The sequence below is a fragment of the Pogona vitticeps genome, chromosome 15 (genome assembly GCF_051106095.1).
Source record: "Pogona vitticeps strain Pit_001003342236 chromosome 15, PviZW2.1, whole genome shotgun sequence".
NCBI classification, from domain to species: Eukaryota; Metazoa; Chordata; class Lepidosauria; order Squamata; family Agamidae; genus Pogona; species Pogona vitticeps.
Window position 1 is genome coordinate 1,007,489 of NC_135797.1, and position 20,907 is coordinate 1,028,395.

At 53.4% G+C, this 20,907-nt stretch overlaps 1 protein-coding gene across 11 annotated transcripts in view; it reads left to right on the forward strand.

Moving 5' to 3' along the window:
• ADAMTSL4 (ADAMTS like 4) overlaps window positions 1-20,907 on the forward strand; it is a 46,096-nt gene that overhangs the window by 14,659 nt on the left and 10,530 nt on the right. For 9 of the 11 annotated variants that reach the window (XR_012082062.2, XM_072984020.2, XM_072984013.2 and 6 more), the window contains 5 exons: window positions 6,178-6,351; window positions 11,193-11,262; window positions 14,249-14,973; window positions 15,268-16,282; window positions 17,638-17,740. Coding sequence is in view for 10 of the 11 variants with exons in the window: in XM_072984020.2 (XP_072840121.2) it covers window positions 6,320-6,351; window positions 11,193-11,262; window positions 14,249-14,973; window positions 15,268-16,282; window positions 17,638-17,740 (1,945 nt within the window). In the remaining variant the exon portion in view is untranslated. Of the gene's footprint in view, window positions 1-413; window positions 553-1,257; window positions 1,276-6,177; window positions 6,352-11,192; window positions 11,263-14,248; window positions 14,974-15,267; window positions 16,283-17,637; window positions 17,741-20,907 lie in introns of those variants that run through there. The other 2 variants (XM_072984018.2, XM_072984019.2) reach the window with 2 other exon arrangements.

The following is a 20,907-nucleotide window of genomic DNA, read 5'->3' on the forward strand; positions in this document are numbered from 1 at the left end:
GCTTAGCTTCGCCAAGGGAATTGCATGCACGAATGTAAAGCAAACACAGTTTCTTTGGGCTGGGAAATTTTGTTTGGCTTCTGTGGCTCAGCACCCCTTGCGTGTAGCTTTTCAGACCAACTTCTCCCCACCCCAAACCATTTTGTTTTAAATGATACATTTGGGGAGTCCAGAAAGGTTTCAAGCTGTGCAGCCGGGGAGGATCCCCTCGTGGTGCACCGTGCGCCACCCCAAATCTTGCGAAGCCCCTGAATCGGCTGGGCCCAACGCCGGACTCCTGCCGCTGACCTCCCGGGCCCAGGGGAGCGCCACAAACTGTGCCTTGCAGCTTCCGTAGCTGTTTCCCCCACAGCTTGCGTGAGGCTTTCTATCATGATTATTTTTGGAAAGCCTGAGGTCTGGAGGGTGATTGACCCCTGGGGAAACCAGCACTGGCCGGACGTCGTCGTATGCTACGGAGGGCAGCTCGGTCACGGGAGCAGATGCAGGGGGGCAGGAGCTCAGGGCTTTGGTGGCAGGGATACCCGGGTCGGTCCCCAGCAGCGCCTTCAGGTAAGGCGGCCGGGGGGTAGGGGGGCGGAAGCCAGGAGAGGCCTTGAGTCGCTGCCGGCCGGTGCCAGCAGTTGCTGCCGGAGGGGAACAAGGTGGCCTGAGAGAGGCGGCCTCTGCTTTCTCCTTGTCCGTTTCAGCGGGCCTTTCCTTCCAAACTGGGCATCTTGACGGGCAAAGGGGCAGTTGAGGAGAAGAACCCTGAATTCAGTTGGGATGGGGCAAAACCTGGTTTGCAACCCTGGACAGCCACCGCCGCGAAACGGGAGTGTTCCCTTTTTGGCCCTCTCCCTATCTTGGACTTCGGCCCCTGCGGCCCTGGCCACTGGTCAGCCTGGCCACGGCTCCTGGCCACTGCAGCCCAGCAGGTCTGGCAAGTGGGCCAGCCAGCCACACCTCGTCCTTCCTTGCGGAGTGCAGAAATAAATTATGCCCAACGAGCTTAATTTGCATAGATCATTCAGGCCAGTGCATTTGAGTTATGCCGGCCTGGACAGGGGTGGCGCACGCCGTGTTCGAATCTCAAAGTCTTCTGCTTGGTCTTGTACTGGAAACAAATCCCTCAGGAAGGGAGCCAGGATTCTGCCGGCTGTCCTTGAGGAAGGGACGATTCACCGTTTATTTTCTTTAAGAAGCTTTGGTTCGTCGCGGCTTTAGGCAGGCAGACCCACTGCGGCTGGAAATCCCGTCTCGTCCCCTGAGCCGTGGCCACGGCATGCGTTCCAGGTTAGGAGTTTGCAACCACGTGGCCCGGGAATTTGGCTTTGAGCCACTCGAGACCCTCCAGAAACCTTTTGCTTTTAAGGTCCCCTGCCTGACGGGTCAAAATATAAAAGCTATGAAAAGGGATTGAGGGTCAAACTTTGGAATGGTGTGTGAGAATTGTGTCTTGCATCTGATCTCCTGATCATTTCTCGTATTGAAAGCCAAATTTGTTTCACTGTCAATTTTGCAGATTCTGCGCCAGGTCTGCTGACCTCACATTCGTTTCATGGGCTCACCTCCCCCCCGCCAGTGTTGTTATTTCTTTTCATGTGGTTGTGAAGACCAGAAGGGGGAAGCGGGTGGCCGGGAAGTAGGACGGTGCCTTCTGGGGAAAGGGGGAGGGCCGGATTTGGCCCCAGGGCCGTAGGCTCCTCACCGCATCCACAGAAGTCAGAACCGAGACCGGGAAGGACTCAGACCACAGCATGGAGTCAAACATTAACCTCGGCAAGCTGCGCCACTCGGTGCGTTCACATGTGCCCTGGAAGAAGAGCACATCTGGGGGCCTGCTTGTGCTGGAGCCGGCCTTTGGCCTCAGACTCGCAGAAGGGTGGGGTGGCAGCGCTGACGCAGGGCGGGATGCGGCCAAACGGGACAGCTTGGCTCGCTCACCAGCGGCAAGGGAATTGCGTGGTGTGTTTAACCTTGGCTTTTAAGTTTTCCTCTGGTCTCCGGGTCTTATTTCCCAGGGACCAGCTCTGTTTTGGCCTTTCCAAGCCAACCAGAGAGAAGATTTTTATCTGCTGCTTCTTTTCTGTTAATAATGAAGTAATAAGAGGGGAATGTTACAGTAATGACTCCAGCCAAGGCAGGAGAAGGACAGCGTTCCTCCAACATCCAGCAAAGCTGTGCTCTTTTCTTTTCTTTCTTTCTGGAAGAAGTGACCTTTTCAACTACAACCTCTATCATCCCCAAGACAGCATGGCCTCTAGCCATGGGAACTGTAGTCCCCAAAAGTCATTAGTCCCCAAATTAACTTGCTCCTTTCCCCCACAAACATTTTTTAACAACCCCCTGAAATCTTAAGGTCCTGTCTGGCACCTCAGCCAAACTTTTCATTTTCTTTTGGAAATGATCTGCTAAAAGGCAACACAAAACGTGGATTACTTTGTAGACACCATGTTCTTTGCTTTCTTTTACTGTATTTCCTTTCTTGAGAGAGAGAGAGAAGAAAAAAAGATAAATTAAATTAAACGGTCTTTCCAGTATCAGCTGCCTTGGCAGCTTCGATCTGTTCTCTCCATTGTTCTTTATTAAAAGAGTTTCTTGGACGGCTCCCTGTGACCGACCAAGATCTGCGATTCGTCTCGTGGATTTTGAATGGGAAAACATCTGCCTCTCTCTCGCGCTGGAGGTTTGATTCCTCCCTAATGGTTCTCATTACCACCCGGAGAGTAATTTGGCCGGCCTCCCCTTTCAAACCATCCCAGATTTTACCTGCGAAGCAAATTTTGGAGACTGGGGATAAGCTTAGAAGCCCATTCTTTGTCCTTCCCTTTCCATAGGGATAATTCCTACACCCTCCCTTCAGATCCTCACTCCAGCCTGGAGGCCTTTTCCTTTCCTACCAGCAAAGTCAGCTTCAAGTACCTAGTCCTCAGGATGGAAACTTCTCTTATTCTTCCCCCTTGCCACTTCTATTATTTATCTCAATTACAAATGGTTATTTTCCTTCCCTTTCAGCCAAAAGTTCACTTCTTAAGAGAGGTAAGCATGGTGCAATCTTCACGCAGCCTTCGCCAGCCGGGTTCAATCCTAAAACCTTGTGCTCAGGGCGGGTCTGTTGGTGCAGCTTCCATGCGTCACTGAGCCATCTCGGTCGCACCCAAAAAATAGGCACACACAAACATACGCACCCGCCTCTCTCTTCCTCCCTGTCTCCAACCTATCAGTAGAGGTGCCTTGTGCGTCCTCTTTGTGAGTCCTTCTTCCAGGCCTGGAACGCAGGGGGGGGGGGGAAACCTTCCTTCCGCTCTGGGAGGGAATCTGCCTGCCTGAATGAAGGTCCCCCCCCCTCCCAGTGGCCAAACCCCTTCTTGCAAGGTGCCCCCTTTGAGGTTCCAGGGTTGGCCCTTGAACAACCTCCCGTTTTGCCTTCAGCCTCCCCTGAGGCACAGGGGTTGCAGCGAGATTCCCCACCCTCCCTTGTGGTTGCTTAATTGACAGATTTCTTTACCCCGCAGGGCAACATTGGTTGCTTCTCGCCACAGGTGCACTGTTTGTGAAGGCGGCTGTTCCAGGAATGGAAAGGAAAAAAAAATGGCTTTCTGCTGTTGTCCCCTTAGCGAGCGTTTCAGGGTGGACTGCTCTTGGCTGTGGAAGCTCCATGGAGCCAGCACGGGCCAGAGGCTGCGGCTAGAGCCCCATTTGATCTAAGAGCTGCTTGACGTGGCCCCAAGCCAGGATGCGTCTCCAGGCAGGGCTGGGGACTTTTTCAGCAGGTTGGTGGGGTTCCGACCCTCCTGCTCTTTGGAAAAAAAAGAAAGACTCCGATCTCTGTAAAGTCCCCCCCACCTCAAACTTCAAAGCAGGAGGGAGTCGAGCGCTTCAGAGAGGCTTCGGATGGCGCTCAGGGCTGGCCAGCCGCCGAGCAGCCCTGAGCGCTCAGAGCCTTAAGATGCTCTCGCTGACATACCCGGGATGCCACTGGAGGCGAAGCGAACATGATCGCCTCCTCTCCGCCTCGGCCTCTCTTTGCGGCTGTGCCCTTAAAACCCAGGTTTCCATGATCTCTCCTGGCCCCTGGAGCCCGTCAACACCTCCCACCCCTGGCGCAGCCTGGCTGGTTTGCAAACCGCCCCGTCCTGTCCGCCCGTCACCGGCCTTTGCTTTCCCGGCTGGTGCGCCTGCCTTCGGCCAGCCCTGCTCTCCTCCTCCTCCTCCTCCTCCTCCTCCTCCTCCTCTTCGGCAGCCTCTCAACCCCTGACAGGATTAGCTCAGCAGGAGAGATGTTATCATGTCTTCAAGATCTCTTGGCATCTGGTTCCAAAAGCGGTTTAAAGCTAATCTCCCATCTGTGGGAGCAAAAAAGGCTGCCATGCCCCCCCAACTGCTACCACCGACCCCCCCCCCTCCAAAGTTTGCTGACTTCTGGCACTGCCAGCTGCTGCTTCCTATGTGGGTGGCAGAGAGCTGGCAGGGCCGACTGGGGTGGGTCTGAGTCCCATTTTTCAGGTCCCAGAAGTTTCTCAGGCTGCAGAGACCACTCAAAATGCAGCAGGAGAGCCAAAAACCTACTTATTATTCATGGGGGGGGGGGAAGAGAAAGGAGTATTCTTATTATTTTTGAAATGAGTCTTTGGAAATGTTCAACCAGGCAAAATCCACCGGGAGGAGGTTCAGTGTTTCATCTGGAAGGGCCCTTGGTGGCGTCCAAAACGCCATGGCTCACCAGACAAACACACTTTCCCCCCAGTTCTTGCGATGGTGAAGGGCATCGAGTATCGGCCCGTCCCTCAAGAGTCTGCCGGCCGGCCGATGGCGTTGCCCGTCTTGGGCCAAAGAAGGACTGCTGGGCCAGGTTTTGATTCTGCCAACGGTCGACCTTTCCCGCATGTCTGTGTGCCAAGGATGCTATTCCTGATATTGTCACCCTGTTTCACCCCCTCCAACACACACACACACACACACACACACACACACACACACACACACACACACACACACACACACACACACACACACACACACACACACACACACACACACACACACACACACACACACACACACACACACACACACACACACACACACACACACACACACACACACACACAAAAACACCCCGCCCCGTCCCCCCCATGATGTGGAAAGATAAAAGGGGGAATGTAGTGGGATATATTTGGACTGTCCCTCTGATCCGGTGCCCCGTCACAAAAGGTTAGGATCGTTCCCAGCGGGGATAAAAATACCCAAGGCCAGATTCGGTGAGGGTCGGGTAAACAAAAGGAGTGAGAGGAGCCCCCCCCCCAACCTTTGCCGAGGTGAGGATCCTTGTGCGAATCCATGGCAACCCAGTGAAAACCCGGAGGGATGTTTCGGGGGACCTTTCCCTTCCCCATGGCAACCCTCAGGCCTTTGGGCTGTCCTGGACTCCTCTCGGGGGGGGGTCCCTCTCTCTTCAGCCCCCCCTCCCCGGTTCTTTCTTTCTCCTGGCGGCGATGCTTGTAGAAAGGCAGCAAGTATGAGCGAGGGGTGAGGAGAAAGGCAGAGAGGAGCAGGATCACAACCCTGCCACCTGGGCTGTCCTCAGACTTCTTGCTGCCTGAGGCCGAATGGCAAAAAAGTGGTGCTTTCGCTCCGCTGAAGTTGAGCAGCCTTCTCTGCTTAGTTCTGAATTTGTTCGGATTCAGAAGTTGGGTTTTTCTTTCTTTCTATCTTTCCTGTCCTTTCTTTTCTTTCTTCCAGATGTAAAAGAGGGCTCCCTAAGGCAATTGTGAGCCCCCCCCGCCACTGCCGCAGCCCCCCCACCCCGCTCGATGGCTCGGAAAGGCCAAGGTCCTTCCCCAGGAGCACCTCTCAGTTTTATGAACCCGTTTCTTAATTTCCTTTTTTCCTTCCCACCCCAACCCTGAAGCACTAAATGAGGAATGGTGAGTCACCAGATAAGCAGCGCCAGGGAGCCCCCTTCCCCCCCCCCAATTACTTTTGGAAGGTCAGCAGTGGGTTAAAAGTTCAGAAAATGCTCAGAAAGGTTTTAACAGAGAGGTGCCGGGCGGGCACCCATCCGCTCTCCTTTTATAGCCCTATTTCCGAAAGTCAATATTGAAAGATGGCAGGGGGAAGAAATACATCCTTCCAGGGCTGCTTTAGAGTGTTGATGCTATACCGATGTTTATTTTGTTTTTAATGTCCTTTTAGGGAGCTGAAAAGAGCATTGAGCTGGGGGTCGGCCCCCAGGAACAAGGGACCCCACAGCCACCATGGACTGGCCCACCACTAACTGAGGCTGTGAGGAGCAGAGTTGCCATATTTTAAAACAAAAGGTGTCAACTGAAAAGCTATGGCTGTGGTAAACCGAGGCTGGACTGGCAGGTATGCAATTTTCTTTCATTTGTTATTGATGGTGGGCTCCTGGCACATATGCATGGCTAAGAGGTGAGATTGCATTAGACTACAACTCCCATTATCCCCCAGCCTGTCTGAGAAAGTAGTTTTTCCAAGCATGAAGCCTGTAGTTTTCATGCCTGTCAACACATCTATCAAAGGTAGGCAATTTGGTGGTTTCTGGGTTTTTTTTTATTTACTGCTTCCATCATTCTATGCTGATGGGTGTTGTAATCTGGAGGACACTGGCTTGCAGAAGGCCGGGTTAATTTGCCAACTACAGTCTTTGTGCCTGGAACATAAAATCATGATTAGGAATCTAAATTGTGGTTAGTGCAAACCATGGTTTATCTGATCTCTTCCTTGGCTTTGGCTGACACAAAACATGGTTTGCAAACCTGTTTCAAACCACCGTAGCTTAACCTAATACAGAATACTCTAACCACGATCAAGGCAAAAAAGCCACCCTCAAGTGTTAGTTTTTGCTTCTGAGAGCTTCGAATAAAATCGTGAATGTACTCTTTCTTTCTTTCTTTCTTTCTGTCCATCCTTCCTTCCTTCCTCTCCGCTGTTTTCAGTACCCTGGGAATAAGGTCATCGTTTCCCCCCCTTCTTGTGTTCCTGCTCAACAATCCCAATAAAACCAGCTCTTGGCTTGCTCGGTGCTTCTTCGAAGCAGAGGCCAGGAACGACTCGCCACCCCCCCCCCCGTCTCCAAGGTTTTGTCCTTGCCATCGTGTGAGGACGGGAACCATGCCCCCTCCCCCCCCCCCCCCCCCCCGTGCTGTTTTCATGTTTCCTTTGTTTGAGATCAAGGGGGTTAAAAGGTTTTCTGGCTTCCAAGCATTGAAATGGGGTGGTGGGTCGGGGTGAGGGAAAAAATAAAGAGCTCGGCTGGGTCACAAAGAGATCTTTCTCCCCCCCCTCTAAAGGCAGGCCAGGTGCAGGTTGGAATTTCTTGATTTCCTTTGTCTGAAAAAAGTCCGCTTGCAAACCTTCCGCTGGAGGGCACAGATCGCAGACGAGGGGAGAGGCAGGGGAGAGGCCTGCCTGGCCCACCTCCTCGGGTTCCCTCATTTTTGCTCGCCCTCCAGATCTGAATTGTGGCGGGGATGCCCTCAGAGGCAAGCCAGCCCAGTTGAACCTGAGCCGCAAACCCAATGAGAAGCGCCATTAACCTGTATAACATGGGAGACGTCGGCGGGCGTCTTCTGCAGGGTCGCTCAGCGCCGGTCTCATTAAGCGATCGGGACTCATCCTGAGAGGGGTCTCCAGGATACAGAAGGTGCCCCTCTGAGGTTAAACCCTCCCAAGTTTCTACTGGGGTTTAAAGCATTTTTAAAAAAAGAGTGTCCTGAGGTGGGGAAATCCAGATTTTGAAGGCTGTGATCCTGTCGGCTGGCTATTTCCTGCATTTCCTAGAACCTCTGGAAACCTTCTAAAACGTTGATCTTAGGGATCACTGGAGGCTTCTAGAAACGGTTCAGCTCTCTGCCTGGCAGCCTTGAGCAAGATTTCGCTTCCCTCTGGGGAGATTTTTTTTAATGCCCTCCTGCCTTCGAGACGCCTGTCCCACATGGCTGAGATCCATAATATCCAGCAAAGGTCCGTCCCCCTTCCTGTCCTTCAGACCTCGGTCTTCGGAGGCTTCAACGCTGGACAGCCGGACCCCTTCTCGCTTCCTTGGTTGGATTTATTTTCTTGTATTCCAGCATCTGAACCACATCAGGCCTCCCGAGCTAATGATAACAACCATAAAAACATCTCTGGCCATTTGCAGTCAGAAAAGACAAGGAGCATGAGCTATAAGTCACATCAAAAAACAAAGCAAAAAAGGAGCTCTGAGTTCAGGGAAAGTGGAAGAAAAAGTGTTTATTTTTCTCTCTATCAGAACCTTCATCTTATGTGGGTTGGGGGCAGGCGGAAGGCTGAAACTCTGTATGGGAACAGATCTCAGCTGGTGGGGTATTTGATTCCTTTGATGCGCTAACATCTTTTGGAAAAGGAATTAGTTACAGATGCCGTTCTGGGAACCCTCAGAAAGGGCTCGTTCCTGCTTGAGTTTCAATGGCCAAAATCTTACCGATTATTATTATTTTTTTATGCTGTACACAACAGAGTCGGCCTAAATCTCACTGGGGGACTGCCGTGAGGGCAGATGTCAGCGCAGGCATCCACTCTCGTGGGCCAAGATGTCGGACTGGCGCATGGCAGCCGATACCTACGCTGACTACTTAATTTGTGGCAATTGGCCGATGAGATTTGTGCCCGTTGTGTTACACCTAGAGGTGCTGCTGATAAGATTTTAACCAAACGCATCAGTTCGGGGAAAAAGGTGCACCTTTCTGGGTGTGGTTGGACTTCAACTCTCAGTATTCCTCACCAGTGGATGTGGCTGATGGGAGGTGTAGTCCGATAACATCTGGAGAGCTGCCTTTTTCTCAGCCCCTCCTCTCTTGCTCCCCTGCAATAAATCTGGGCTCAAGAAATGGAGTTGTGACTTAAATCTGCAAAGCTAGCGCCAACTTTGGTAACACGCAAACAAGCGTACATTTCCCATTTCTCAGCTGACCGGGGTGGTTTCTCCATGGGCTCTCCGTGGTGTTTGGCTCCTCTGTTTCTCACACTCAGGGGCCGAAGGGCCACCTCGGGAAGCCACCTCTGGTCTCCCACCCCACAGGTGGACAGTTTCTGAAAGGGGACGGGGGAGGGGAACCGTTCCTGGGGATGTTTAGGGAACCATTAGGGAGAGGATGATGGCTGGCTGAGGGAAAGCTAATCCGACCAAAGGGAAAAAAAAAGATTGGATTCTCCCTCAGGGGCTAATTGAGACCTTAAAGACTCACGTCACATCTTGTGGCAGGGAGTTCCACCTTCTCCTTCTTGCTACCATTGAACTCAAAGGCGGGAGAGTTTTTCCCGCATCCCTGAATTGATGCGTGGAACAAGAAAGACGGAGATGTCGTAGCTGGTGTGCCCTGAGGGCACGCACTGGTATCACAACGACGGAGCTGAAAGGGGGACCCCAAATGGACAATCACAGGAAGGGGGGGACTGTGATTGCCACCCCCCATGTCTGCCGCCTGAGGCAGCTGTTTCCCTGGGCCTTGTGGCCGGGCCGGCTCTCCCTCTACCAGCCCTCTCGGCAGCACAGGCTTCTCTGTAGGAAAGCAGCCGGATTATCTCCATTCCAGCTGTGTCCCCTCCTTTCCCCCAGGAAGTAGATTCCACAGCTGCCTGCCGGTGTGACTCACCTCCACCGCCTTCGACACACCTGCTCTCTGTCTGGCATCTTGAGCGCGCACGAATTTGGTCTCCTGGAGGGAGCAGGGGCGAAACAGTGGCCCCCCCCTTATGCCCTGGTGAGGCCGGGCTGCGGAGCAAGCTGGCTTCTGGTCGCCCAAGGATCCGTGGCTCGGCTCTGGTGGCTCCGGTGGGCCGGCGTTGGCCCCTGGCCCTCCCTTTTGCTGCTGCTCTCCCTCTTCCGTGGGCTGCCGACTCTCTCCCTGCCCTGGACGGTGAGGGGGAGTCGAGAAATCCAGCCGAGATGAGTCACCTCGGGAGAAAGTATGAGGCATTTCATGCCCGTTGCTATTGGAAGAGGCCATGGTGTGCGATGGAAGGGCTGCAAGGAGGGGAAACGGGAGGGGGGCAGCTTTTGTATCTCTGGGGAAATGGAAAAAAGGAAAGAAAAGGAAATTAAAAAGGAGCCTTGAAGGTTTCTGAAGTTTAAAAGGAAGGCATACCTAGAATTCCCTTTTCATTCCCTGCTTGGGAGAGAACCCGTCTTCAAAAACATCATGAAAATAGGTGGAACACCAAATTTCATGCTTCTTGAAACGGCCGATAAGAGTTGTAGTCAAGTCTTGTGGCACATAGGAGATGGAGTGCGAGGGCTCCAGAAGGCAAGGAGCCGACGGAGGGGTGGGGTGGCCGGCGCTGCCAACTCCAGCGTGTGAGGACATGTCCATGTTTCCTTTTCCGCACCGACGCTTCCCCTCCCACAAGGCGGCCGCGGGTTTTGGGCGTGATGGGGTGGGTGGGCCGCTGCCGGTCGCTCGCCCCGGGCACCCGAAGGCTGGCGGGATCCTTGCCGTCCTGCCCTGGGTGGGGGGGTGGATTTTCTGCTGGAATCGGTCCTTGGCTTAGCCCTGGAGGGGGGCCCTTTGGGCAGGAGCGAGGGGCTCACCGGCCAGCCATGTAAGTACAGTCCGTGAATCGCACCCAGGCCCGACTCTTTCTCCCTCCAGACTGGTCTGTGGAGCAGGGGCTGCGTGGTCGCTTGCTGGATCGAAATCTGAGGGCCCTGCTGCAGGCGATGCCCAAAATGTTAGGGCGGCCAAGCGACAGAGAGGAGGGCTTTCTTGGTCTTGGATGGGGGCTCCTACCCACCCCCCTCATCCAAAAAAAAATGATTGACACTCTTTGCTATTGCATTATAGATGATCCCTTCATCCATTAAAGGGCCTCGTTTAGGCATAAACAGAGATAAGGGCACTCTTCAGTGGAGGTGCAAAAATGTCCTTCCCACATCTGGCCCTCGAACATCTTCGTTGCTTGTTGCAAATGAAGCCAGGTTTCTAGTCCTCATGTCTTCCGGTGGGGTTCTCCGCCACTATTCTAGGAGTTACTGGCGGGAGGACGTAGTAATTGCGGCGTTTCCAGATCGCACTGGTCTCCTTTCTTTCCAGGAAAGGAGAGAGGCTTCCCAGCCCCCCCCCCCCGGGTGTTGGGCTCCTCCGTCTTCCTGCTTTGCCTGGAGCCACCGCAGCGCCGCTAACCTTGACCAGGAGATCCCAGTGTCCTGTTGTTTTTTCCCCCCCTTCCAGGTTTTCCTTGGCTGGCTTCTGTGTGACTCTTTCCGTCATGGCAGCCTGCCTCGGCCAGGCCACCGAGAAGGTGAGTCACTCTGCAACCAGGGGATGACAAAGCCAGAAAACAAAAGGTCTGGAGTGTATATGTGTGTGTTGTGTTGTGTTTTTTTAACTAATGCAAGACTTGCTGAGGTGCCCGGCTTGTTTGCTTTGCTGAAGTCTTTTCCAAACTGCACCCCAGAAGCTTTTGGGGAGCCTGTCCTTTGAGGAGGAGGACGGTGCCTGTGGTCTCTCTGAATCGGGGCCCAGTCCTAGCCCATCATCATCTTAAGTGGGAGCAAGGAAATAAGATCTGTGTTTCTTGTCTGATGAAACCGGATCACGGAATCCTCCCCAGGGTGAGGAGGCTGGGCGGCCACCTACCATCAAGGAACTGCCTTGCCCAGAGGTGTCTAGGGGAGAAGGGGTATTGTAGTCGGAGGGGTGCAAAGACATGGGCCTCTGTGTTCTTATAAGTGCAGGTCGCAAGACGTCTGCCTCAGAGATTAACAGCTGCAAAATACATGTGTCGCCTGGAAGAGCAGAAGGAATGAGTTGAGAGTTTTGTCAGTGAGGACTAGAACCTTGAGACCCATTCAGAGTGTGGATAGAAAGCTCTTGTCACTTTGGAGCTCCGTACGTAGGCCATGTTTCCAGCCACCCCCCAGCCCCCGTTCTCCTTTGGACTTAAATGGACAACTCCGTTGTGGCAGAGGTGTGAGGAAGGACCCCCGCTCTAATGCCAAAGTCTGAAAAGAGAGTTTGTTTCTTATTCGGTATTAAACACCTCCTACGCCGTGTCTCTGAAGGCCCTTTGCAGATGAAAAAGCATTAAAACAAGCAAGCAGTTAACAAAACTAGCACACTAACTTGTGTTCAGAAATGGAGAGGAAGCCAGTTTTCAAAAGTCTTGTTCCCGTTTTACCTTTGGCCGCATACGTGTGAGCATTTCTTTATATAGAAACATACGTGCATGAAGGGCTGGGACTTATTTTTCTTACGTCCTGTTCTTTCTGCAGGCCTGATCATGAAACATTTTGGCGTTATTTTGGCAGCAAGGAGAAGCTTTCTGACCAAGCCTTTATCCTACAGATTAACTGTATCTTTAAAAAGTCCAAACAATATTATTTCTGGTTCATAGACTATTTATATGAGATATACAGTAATGTATATCCTATAATTCTGATTCTCTGTCACTTTCTGCCCCTAAAAGGGCTTTGTTCTCTAAGAACTTTCTTTAGAGAAAACCCGACTTGAGATAAATATTCTGTGTTTTCCTTCTCTAAGAGCTTTGATGTTTACTGTCCATCTTAAGCAGTGAATTAAGCATGGGGGGGGGGGGAGGCAGCATTTGAAATAATAACACGAGACACTTAAAAAGTACCAGATGAGAGAAGTAGCAACTGAAGAGGTCTGTGTCTCCCTGCTTTCTATCCAGTGGCTATAAATTAGCAAGGAGGTTTAATAAAGCCTCCTGGATTAAAGGCAGTCTATCTTCCATACTTGCTCTGATGCATATGCAGACTGCTGTTCATGATCCAGCCACCTCTCTCTTTCTGCCTTCTGAGATGCCCTTCTGAGATGCCATCAAGCTCCCCCCCTTTTCCCCCCCAATCTCCTTTTACAGTCAATGAGATCTAGAAACTTTTTTAAGTGTAATACTTTTAAATAATGAAAGTGGAAAGTTTCAGGATCCTCAGTTTGGTACCTAATATAAAAATTGTTGTCTGTCGCTAAATCTTTCGAGGTATGGACACCTGTAATCCTGTTTCTCGAGCATGTTTTATGGAACAAAAAGGGAACAATTTTCCCTAGAAGTCGCTCTTCTCCAGATGGTGTGAAAAAAACAAACTTTTTCCTTAAGGATCTTTCTTAAGGTCAAACACACTTATTAGCCCCGGAGTGGCTGGGGAGCAAACGTCATTTTGACCCAGGGACCACCAAGCAGCTGTTCTTAATTTTCTCGGCATTGGATTCTGTAATTTCGTTGGAGTAATTTCGTTGAAGTCGCCTCTGGAAGACCAAGCTTTGGGTGTTGCATCGCTAATAAAAACCAAGCCCTTCTGGTGATAATGGCATTTGGGATTGCCATAAGGAATTTGTTCAACCAGAGGTCAGAAGTATTTCCTCGCTCTGGTGGGAATAATCATCTTCCTTCAGTAATTTCCCTAGTAAAGTTACTTGTCCGTGCAGCCAACCTGCGAAGCAGCTTGTGAATTTATGGATTTATTTTGCTTTTTAACCATTCATTATTTTGCTTTTTAACCATTCAAACTTGACACAAAAGCACATGATCTAAGCCCGTCCTTAGAAGATGAGGGTTAGTGGGAATGCCAGAACTTGGGAAAATTAGCTTTTCTGGACTACAGATTTCAGCATCAGGGGATTCTGGGAGTCGTAGTAAAAAAAAAAAAAAGTACTTTGTCTGCTCTGGTTTTCAGACGGAAAGGGGAAGAAACGGGGGCCGTTTCCAACCAGGTCACAAGGGAAAGAAATATTTGGGAAGAGCCAGGAATTGACTGTCCAGGGAATCAAAAGGATTCTAAGTTTCTAGTCCTTAAGACTCACCTGGGACAACAGCCCGGTAGACCTGCAGCTCCTACAGTTTGCAACCAGGAGGAACTAAGGGCAGGGAGGGGAGAAAAACAGGGCCCTGCATCTCACCCTCTTTACATCGGGCGATGGGAGAAGTGAAGCTGTGATATGTAAATGAGGGCAATTTGCATACGAAAGCATTCTCGGGGTGGGGGGGTTTGGGAGCCCATCTGTATTGGTGTAAAAGAGCAGTACAGAGAAGGCCTTGTTTGGCCAGGGGTGTCCTTTGTGAATTGTTTCTTGCTTCTCTTTCTAGCCCATTTCCTTTTTATAACACAGTTGTCCTTTTCTAATTGGATTGCATTTTGTGATTGGCTTTCACTGCCCTCTTGCTGGGTTGCCCTGTTTAAACGAGAGAGTCAACCTGCTTGTTTTCCCCCTCGCTTTTCGAAAAGGGGGAAACAGGGTCCACGTTTCCCCTCTCTCTTGTCCTGCAGGTCCCACGCAGGAGGCCGCCACGGCAGGCCACGGAAGAAGAGGGCGCCGGGAGCCGAGTGGCCGGGCTCTGGAGCCCCTGGTCGGCTTGGTCGGCTTGTTCTCAGCCGTGCGGCCTCGGGGTCTCGGAAAGGACGCGGGCCTGCCGGTCCCCCTATGGGCCCGACCCCTGGCCCCAGCGGACAGGAGCCGCTCCGCAACGCGGGCCTCCTCCGCAGCTCCCCCGCCAGAGGGATCGGGGCCACCCAACCTTCCCGCTCCACCCCGAGGGGGGCGCCGGCCCGGCCCTGTCCTTCCCCGGGGGACCCGCTGTCCTCCCTCTCCACCGCCAGGCCCAGCCGCCTCGCGCCTCCTACGGCACCTCCGCCCAGCGCCACACGCGACACCAGGGCCTCCCCGCCGGGGAACCACCACCGCCGCTGCCGCCACTGGCCCCCTCGCAGATCCTGGGCGCCCCCCATCCCGGCCGCCGGAGAGACCCGGCCCCTTTCCATGAGGCCGCCCGACCGCCGCGGCCCCGCGGAGGGCAGGAATTCCCTGGGCATGCATCACCTCCCAGGCCGCCCCACAGCGCCAGCGCCATGCCTCCGAGACACCGGGGTTCTCTCCCCTTGTTCAAGCCGCTGAGGCAGGACCACCCCCGGGCTGGCCTGAGCCCTGACCGGCCCACCCGCCACGACGGTGGAGGAGCCCCTCTGACCCTGGATGATCCGCAGGCGGCCCAGCGGTAAGCCCCGGGATCCCCCTTGGGGGCTGACCCCCAGCGCCCTTGGGCCGAAGGGGCTTGGCCTGGTCTGGTCTGGGAAGCTTATCAGGATTGGGCCCGGGAGGGGGGACCCCCCCCAGGGGGCTGAGGGTCAGGCTCGGAGGCGACCCTGCCCTGGCCGGAGGAGCCGCAAGCCGGACTCGGTTGAAAGCAGCTTCTTGGATTCATTCTGGGCTGGGCGGGGGGAGCTGGGGGGGGCAAAGTTTGGCCGAGGTTCTACTTGAAACTCACCTTTTAAAACCTTGTGCGTTCCAGGTCTCGGGTTCGGGAGACGATCAAGCCCGGCAAATACGGATACGGGAAGGTGCCGTTTGCGCTGCCCCTCCACAAAGACCCCCCCGAGGGGGCAGCCTCTCGCTCAAAGAGGGACTCTGGAGACCACGCTGGACATCTCTCGGCCCTTCCTCCTCCTCCTCCTCCTCCTCCTCGCCATCCATCCAAGAAGGCCCGGCGCAAAGTCACCCGCTCTTCTTCTCACGAGGAAGCCGCCAGGATCTGGGAAAAGGACCCGCTGACCTCCGGGCTCGATCTGGGGGCCCACGACAAGCCCGGGCAGCCTCGGCTAGCGGAGGGTGCTGCTCAGACCCACGTGGGTGTGGAAGGAGGGAGGGAGGGCAGTTTGGGGCAGGGCCACCACGCCAGTGGCCACGGAGGCAGCCTGAAGAGAGGAGACCCAGCAGAAGCGAGGTCCACCGAGGAGCCCCTTCCTGAGAGGTCGGCGGTCAGCCCAGGCCCGTCTGGGGGTGAAGGAGCCCAAGAAAGGGGTTCTGTAGCAACCGGAGGAGTTTCCTCCCTTCCGCGGACGCCCCCACCAAGCGGGCCCCCTCCTCAGGGGCAGGCCGAGCTCCACCTGACCCACCAGGTCCTGAGGAGGGACCACCGCGTGGCGCCCAAGCGGCAGGATCCGGCCACCGGGAGGAGCCCCTGGGACGCCCCAGAGCGGCCACCCCCCCGACCCGAGAGCAGGTCTGTGTCGGGCCACGCCAGCCACCCTCCCCAGGGGCAAGCCCGGATCCGGAGCCAGAGGCAAAACCAGCCCCGGACCAGAGGTGGCTACGGTTCCCGTCAGTCCCACAGCCTCTTTGCCGAGCCACCGGTGGCCCCCCACCCGTCGGAGCCGGACGTTTGGCTGCTGCACCGGGGGCAAGGGGCGCCCGAAGCCAGGGGGCGCGCAGGGGCCGAGGGTCCCCAGTGGAACCTTTACTATCCCGGGACGGAGACCTTCCACTGCGAGGGGGAAAGCAAGCAGTTCAAGGCCTGCAGGCAGGAGGTAAGTGAAAACGCTCCCTTCCTTGTAAAAAGGAAAACGCATGCCTGTCATTTCTAGTGGCAGGGACCACGTAATTTCCTGCTCCCCCTCCCCCCATGTTTAAAGAATAACTTGTCACATTGCTTGTTACTTTTCAGTTCCTTTTCTTGGGTCCAAATGTTTTACAATAAGAGAATGGCACGGGAATGATTTGATTAATTCCTCCAGAAATACCTCCCAAAATGATCTTTAAAAGTATAACCTCAGAAAAGGGCTACTTCTTACTCCAGTCAATTCACTTGGTTCCCACTCGTTGGGTTGCCTTCGGAATACAGCCTTCTTGGTGCGCCACCCTGGCCCGGAAAAAGTCACTCTTGGACGAACGGTCGGGGCTCCTCGTCCTTGGTTACTTCTCAGGTCCGATAACCAGAAACTCCAACCGGTATTTGCCAGGTCTCACCCGAACCCCTTCTATTTCTCCTCTCTCTCTGGATTCCGAGTAATTCTCTCTCTTGGAGATGGTTCCGATTTATCGGCATCTACCTGTTGGTTGCTCTTATAACTTAATTATTTAAAAATATTCTCAGGATGGAGGTGATTAAATCATGTATTTCCATAAGCGGCCGAAATAAATAAGTATGTTCCTTAAGAGGGATGGAGAAAAGCCTGCTTGTGTGCTTGTGTCTGTGTGTGGCCATTAAGGGTGCCTGGCCCTGTGCCACGGGGGGATGATGGAGCTTGTAGTCCTGTGCCACCCAGAATGGAGGTGGCTGGAGAGCGATATTCCAAAGGCGCAATGGTTTTAGAAAAAAAGGAGAGAAGAGGAAAATCTTGCAGCCTTTCTGGGATAAAAGCCAAAAGAAGGAGAGAAAAGGCCGACAGTCCCTCAATTATATCGTCCACGGCCTCATGGTTTTTTGAACTCTTCACCTCCGGGGATCGCTTTCCGCCGTGGCTTGTCTGGCACGGATCAGCAGGCTGCCGGAGAGGCTGGGCGGGCTTAGAAAAGGCCCCTTTCAGCCCATGCCAGACACTGGCCGAGGGGGTGGCCGTTGTGGCCTGGCCCGTTTGCAGCCAAAGGTGAGCCTGGAATGAGAAGAAAACGCTGGATGCTGGGAATCGGAGTCTTCCCCCCCCCAAAAAAATGTAATGTTTTGGGTCATTCCTAGAACGTAAGAGCAAGCCAAGCAAAGATTATTACCTGTAGTCCCAAAAATGAAGATTTTGAAGACATGCACTTTGAAATAAACTTCCCTGGGGAGTAAGATTTATAGATGTACCGAGACTGTTTAGAAAGGAATCTCTCTCCTACTTCTCCCTATCTACTCATTCCTCTTTGTCCTCCTTCCCCCCCAACCCGCCCCCTCCAAATGCAGCCCTGCCCAGCCGACCACCCAGACCCTCGGGCCGTCCAGTGTGCTGCCTACAACGACCAGGAGTTCATGGGCCGTTTCTATCAGTGGGAACCTTTCACGGATGGTAAGCATCTGGGTCTTTCCATAAAAAAGCCCTTTTTCTCTTTCTCCCGACCCCTTGGGCCTCTGGAACGGAGCAAAGGTTCTCTCTCAGGGAAAGCTCTCCCTCGCCAACGGGCCCTCGGCCTGGGCCAGCATCCCGTGGCAAGGAGTTCCACATGCTGATGCTCTGGGCGGGCTGAAAGAATGTCATGGGTTCCTTAATGTTTTGCTACCAGGGCTGTGGAGACCTACGTGGAATGAATGAAGGGGCAGTCAGTCAGGTTCTGCGGGCTGAGAAAAGCCGTGTAAATTTCTTATCGTTGATTGTGCTTTTTGCCTTCGATTTATGGCTCTCCTTCCCTTCTTCCGCACAACAACCCCTGTGAGGTAGGCCTGGCTAAGAGAGAGAGAGAGAGGGAGGGGGCAAGCATGAGGATCTTGGAAATCTCTGGCTGCCCCGCCAGTAAAAGGTTTTTATGACAGGGGAGTTTGGAGGCTGGTCATGAGTATCCCACCCAGAGCATTGACGCGATGCTTTTTTTGACCAAAAAGAGAAAAAGGGACCGGCAAGGCTAGCGGTTAGAGGAGGCGAAGTCCCAAACTTGTCCAAGGTCTGGCCCCACTTTATTCGCTTGAGCAGCCCCACCCTCCCTGTTTTCTTCCGAAACTCTTGCTACAGCTGCACTTTTCATATATTATCTTCGCAGCCTTGAGAACTAGAATCTTGGCTGCTGCTTTGTCGGTCCGCGATGTGTCTGTGACAACCTGGCTGGAGGCGGCCTGGGTTTTGTGATTAGCTTTCTCGAAGGCCTCCGCTCTTCTTCAAGCGTGGCCAACCTCGGCTTCTCTTTGTGCTCCTCCGCCTCTGCAGATCTTGGCTCTTCCGTGGCTCGGGCAGGCGGCCAAACCTTCTGGCCATCCAGAAATACGATCCGGGGGCTTACGCTCTGGCTCTCTCGCTCTCTCCCCACCTCGCAAGCAGCAGCTGAGCCCTCTGGCTGTCTCGAGAAATAAGGAAGAGGGGGAGGCAGGGTGGGGGGAGGAGGTGCCCCCTCCCACACGGTGGTATTTTAATGAACTGTTTTTAACAGTGGGAGGGGGGTGGGGGGGCTTGTCACCATTGCTTACATAAGCCGCTTTGGAGAGAGAGAGAGAGAGAGAGGTCAGTGCAAGGATGTGGCAGCTCAGGATGAGAGCCAGAGCCGGACAATACCAGGCGGGCACTTGGGCAACTGGGGTGGGGTGTCGGGCACCGCTGGGATCCCAGCTCCTTGAAATCGGCTCGAGGCCCCCTTAAGAGATGCCCTGAGCCACTTCATGCTCCCTTGTTCCCCATCCTCATGTCTTGAAGGAGACGTCTGAGAGAAGCCCCACCCACCCACCCACGCCTACCCCGTAGCCCAATTCTTGCAGCCAGTCCTTGGAACTCACTGCCACTGGATGTTCCAAAAGGAGGTACCCACTTTCTCCACTCCTTACATTGTTCCCGGGCTCCATTTGTACAAAAGAATGCGAAACAATGTTGGTTTTGATAAACATTTTGTTTCCCTTGCCGGGTGGTGGTGGTTGTGTTTCAGAACTAACTTGTCAGTGTTATTACATTAGAGTTTTGCCCTTTTTTGTTACTTTCTGCTACTTTCTCTGACACAAAGATCAGAAGGAATCTGAGAGTGCACCAAAGGACACTCCTTACACTGCTTCCTTTATTTCAGAAATGAGATTCTGCTGCATTTTGCTTGTTTATTCTGTTTTAATTATATACCGCTGGCCTAGCCAGAGGCCACTCTGGGCAGTTTACAATACAACAAAGACGATAAAACATAGCTACAAATATAAAAGTGTATTCAACATACTAAAACATAAAAAATATCACAACAGTTAAACTCTTTAACCAAGAACGAAGAGTAACTTGCTGGAGGCCAATTGCCACTTGTTACTTACATCCTAGTTCTGGAAGTGTGTGTGTCTGTCTGTCTGTCTGTCTGTCTGTCTGTCTCTCTCTCTCTCTCTCTCTCTCTCTCTTTTTTTTCTCACTCTCTCTCCTCTGATCTGATCTGGCTGGAGCCTTGCCAAATGATGTTTATGTGGTGGAAGTTCAACTGGTGCAGCCTTCTCCCATGGCTTTGTGCCCATACAGTATCGGAGAAAGCTGTGCCGGTGGGAGTTCTGCCTGTCGGGTGCAGGAATTGTCTTGGGAGAGGGGAGGGGGGGAAAAGAGCTGCCCCACCCTTGGTCTTTCTGTCCTGTTTGCCTCCCCTTGGGTCGGGCTCAGAGAATCCAGGGGTTTTAAGGCCCTTCCACAGTTACCCCTCCTGGCTTGAGAAAGTCTGCAGAGGAGGCTAAACCAGAACGTCTCTTAAGAGCCAACTTCTCTTCCCTTTTGCTTCAAAGGGACGCTTTTTTGAAGTACAGATCCCACCCCTTTCCTTAGGAGCAGCTGGATCAGGGCCTGGAGGAGGAGGGCCAGACCCCCCCCCCTTCCATCTCCCTATCCACCCACCGTGCTTACATTTTAAATTTGGGCCTGGCTAGCTCCCCTTTGCACCCTCTTCCCCTGCCTTTGCATGTGTGAGAGACGGAGAGAAAAAGTAAAACCGCGACAGGGTTTCTGAACATGGGCAGAGTGCATTCAGTGGCCACCACCTCCTGCAGCAAAACCTTCCAGCTGTTCTCTTGGAAGATTATTCCAGTTACACACGTACAGTATCTTGCTTTCCAAGCCCAATTTGAACGCTTGGTGGTGTATTCTTGTTATTTTGGAAGCACTTCCTTGATAAACAAACCCTCCTCCGCCCCTCCGGTACCAAAATATTCTTAAATAAACAGGAGGAGGGGGCCAGGTTCCCCAGACAGGGCGGCGGGCGCCCCTTCCTTCGGCTGGCCGGCCTTCCTTGTCCCTATCTTTGAGCCAATATTTATGTTTCTAAGCCCAGCAGGGTCTGGCGCGTGGGGTGGGGGAAAGACCCAGCACAAAAAGCTCCTTTGTCCCGCGCCCCCCCCTCCACCTTCGTTTGGCACGGGGCTCGCCAAGCCGGGGGTCAGTGGCTCAGCCGCACGAGGTGCCAGCGGGAAAGGCCGAGAAGGAGCTCAATTGGGCCCTCGCTTCCCTTCAGCTCTTTTGAAAATAAACGCTGGGAAATGTGGAAAGCTCGCTGGGCTGCAAAAAGGCCCTTCACGTCCCAGGGGGTG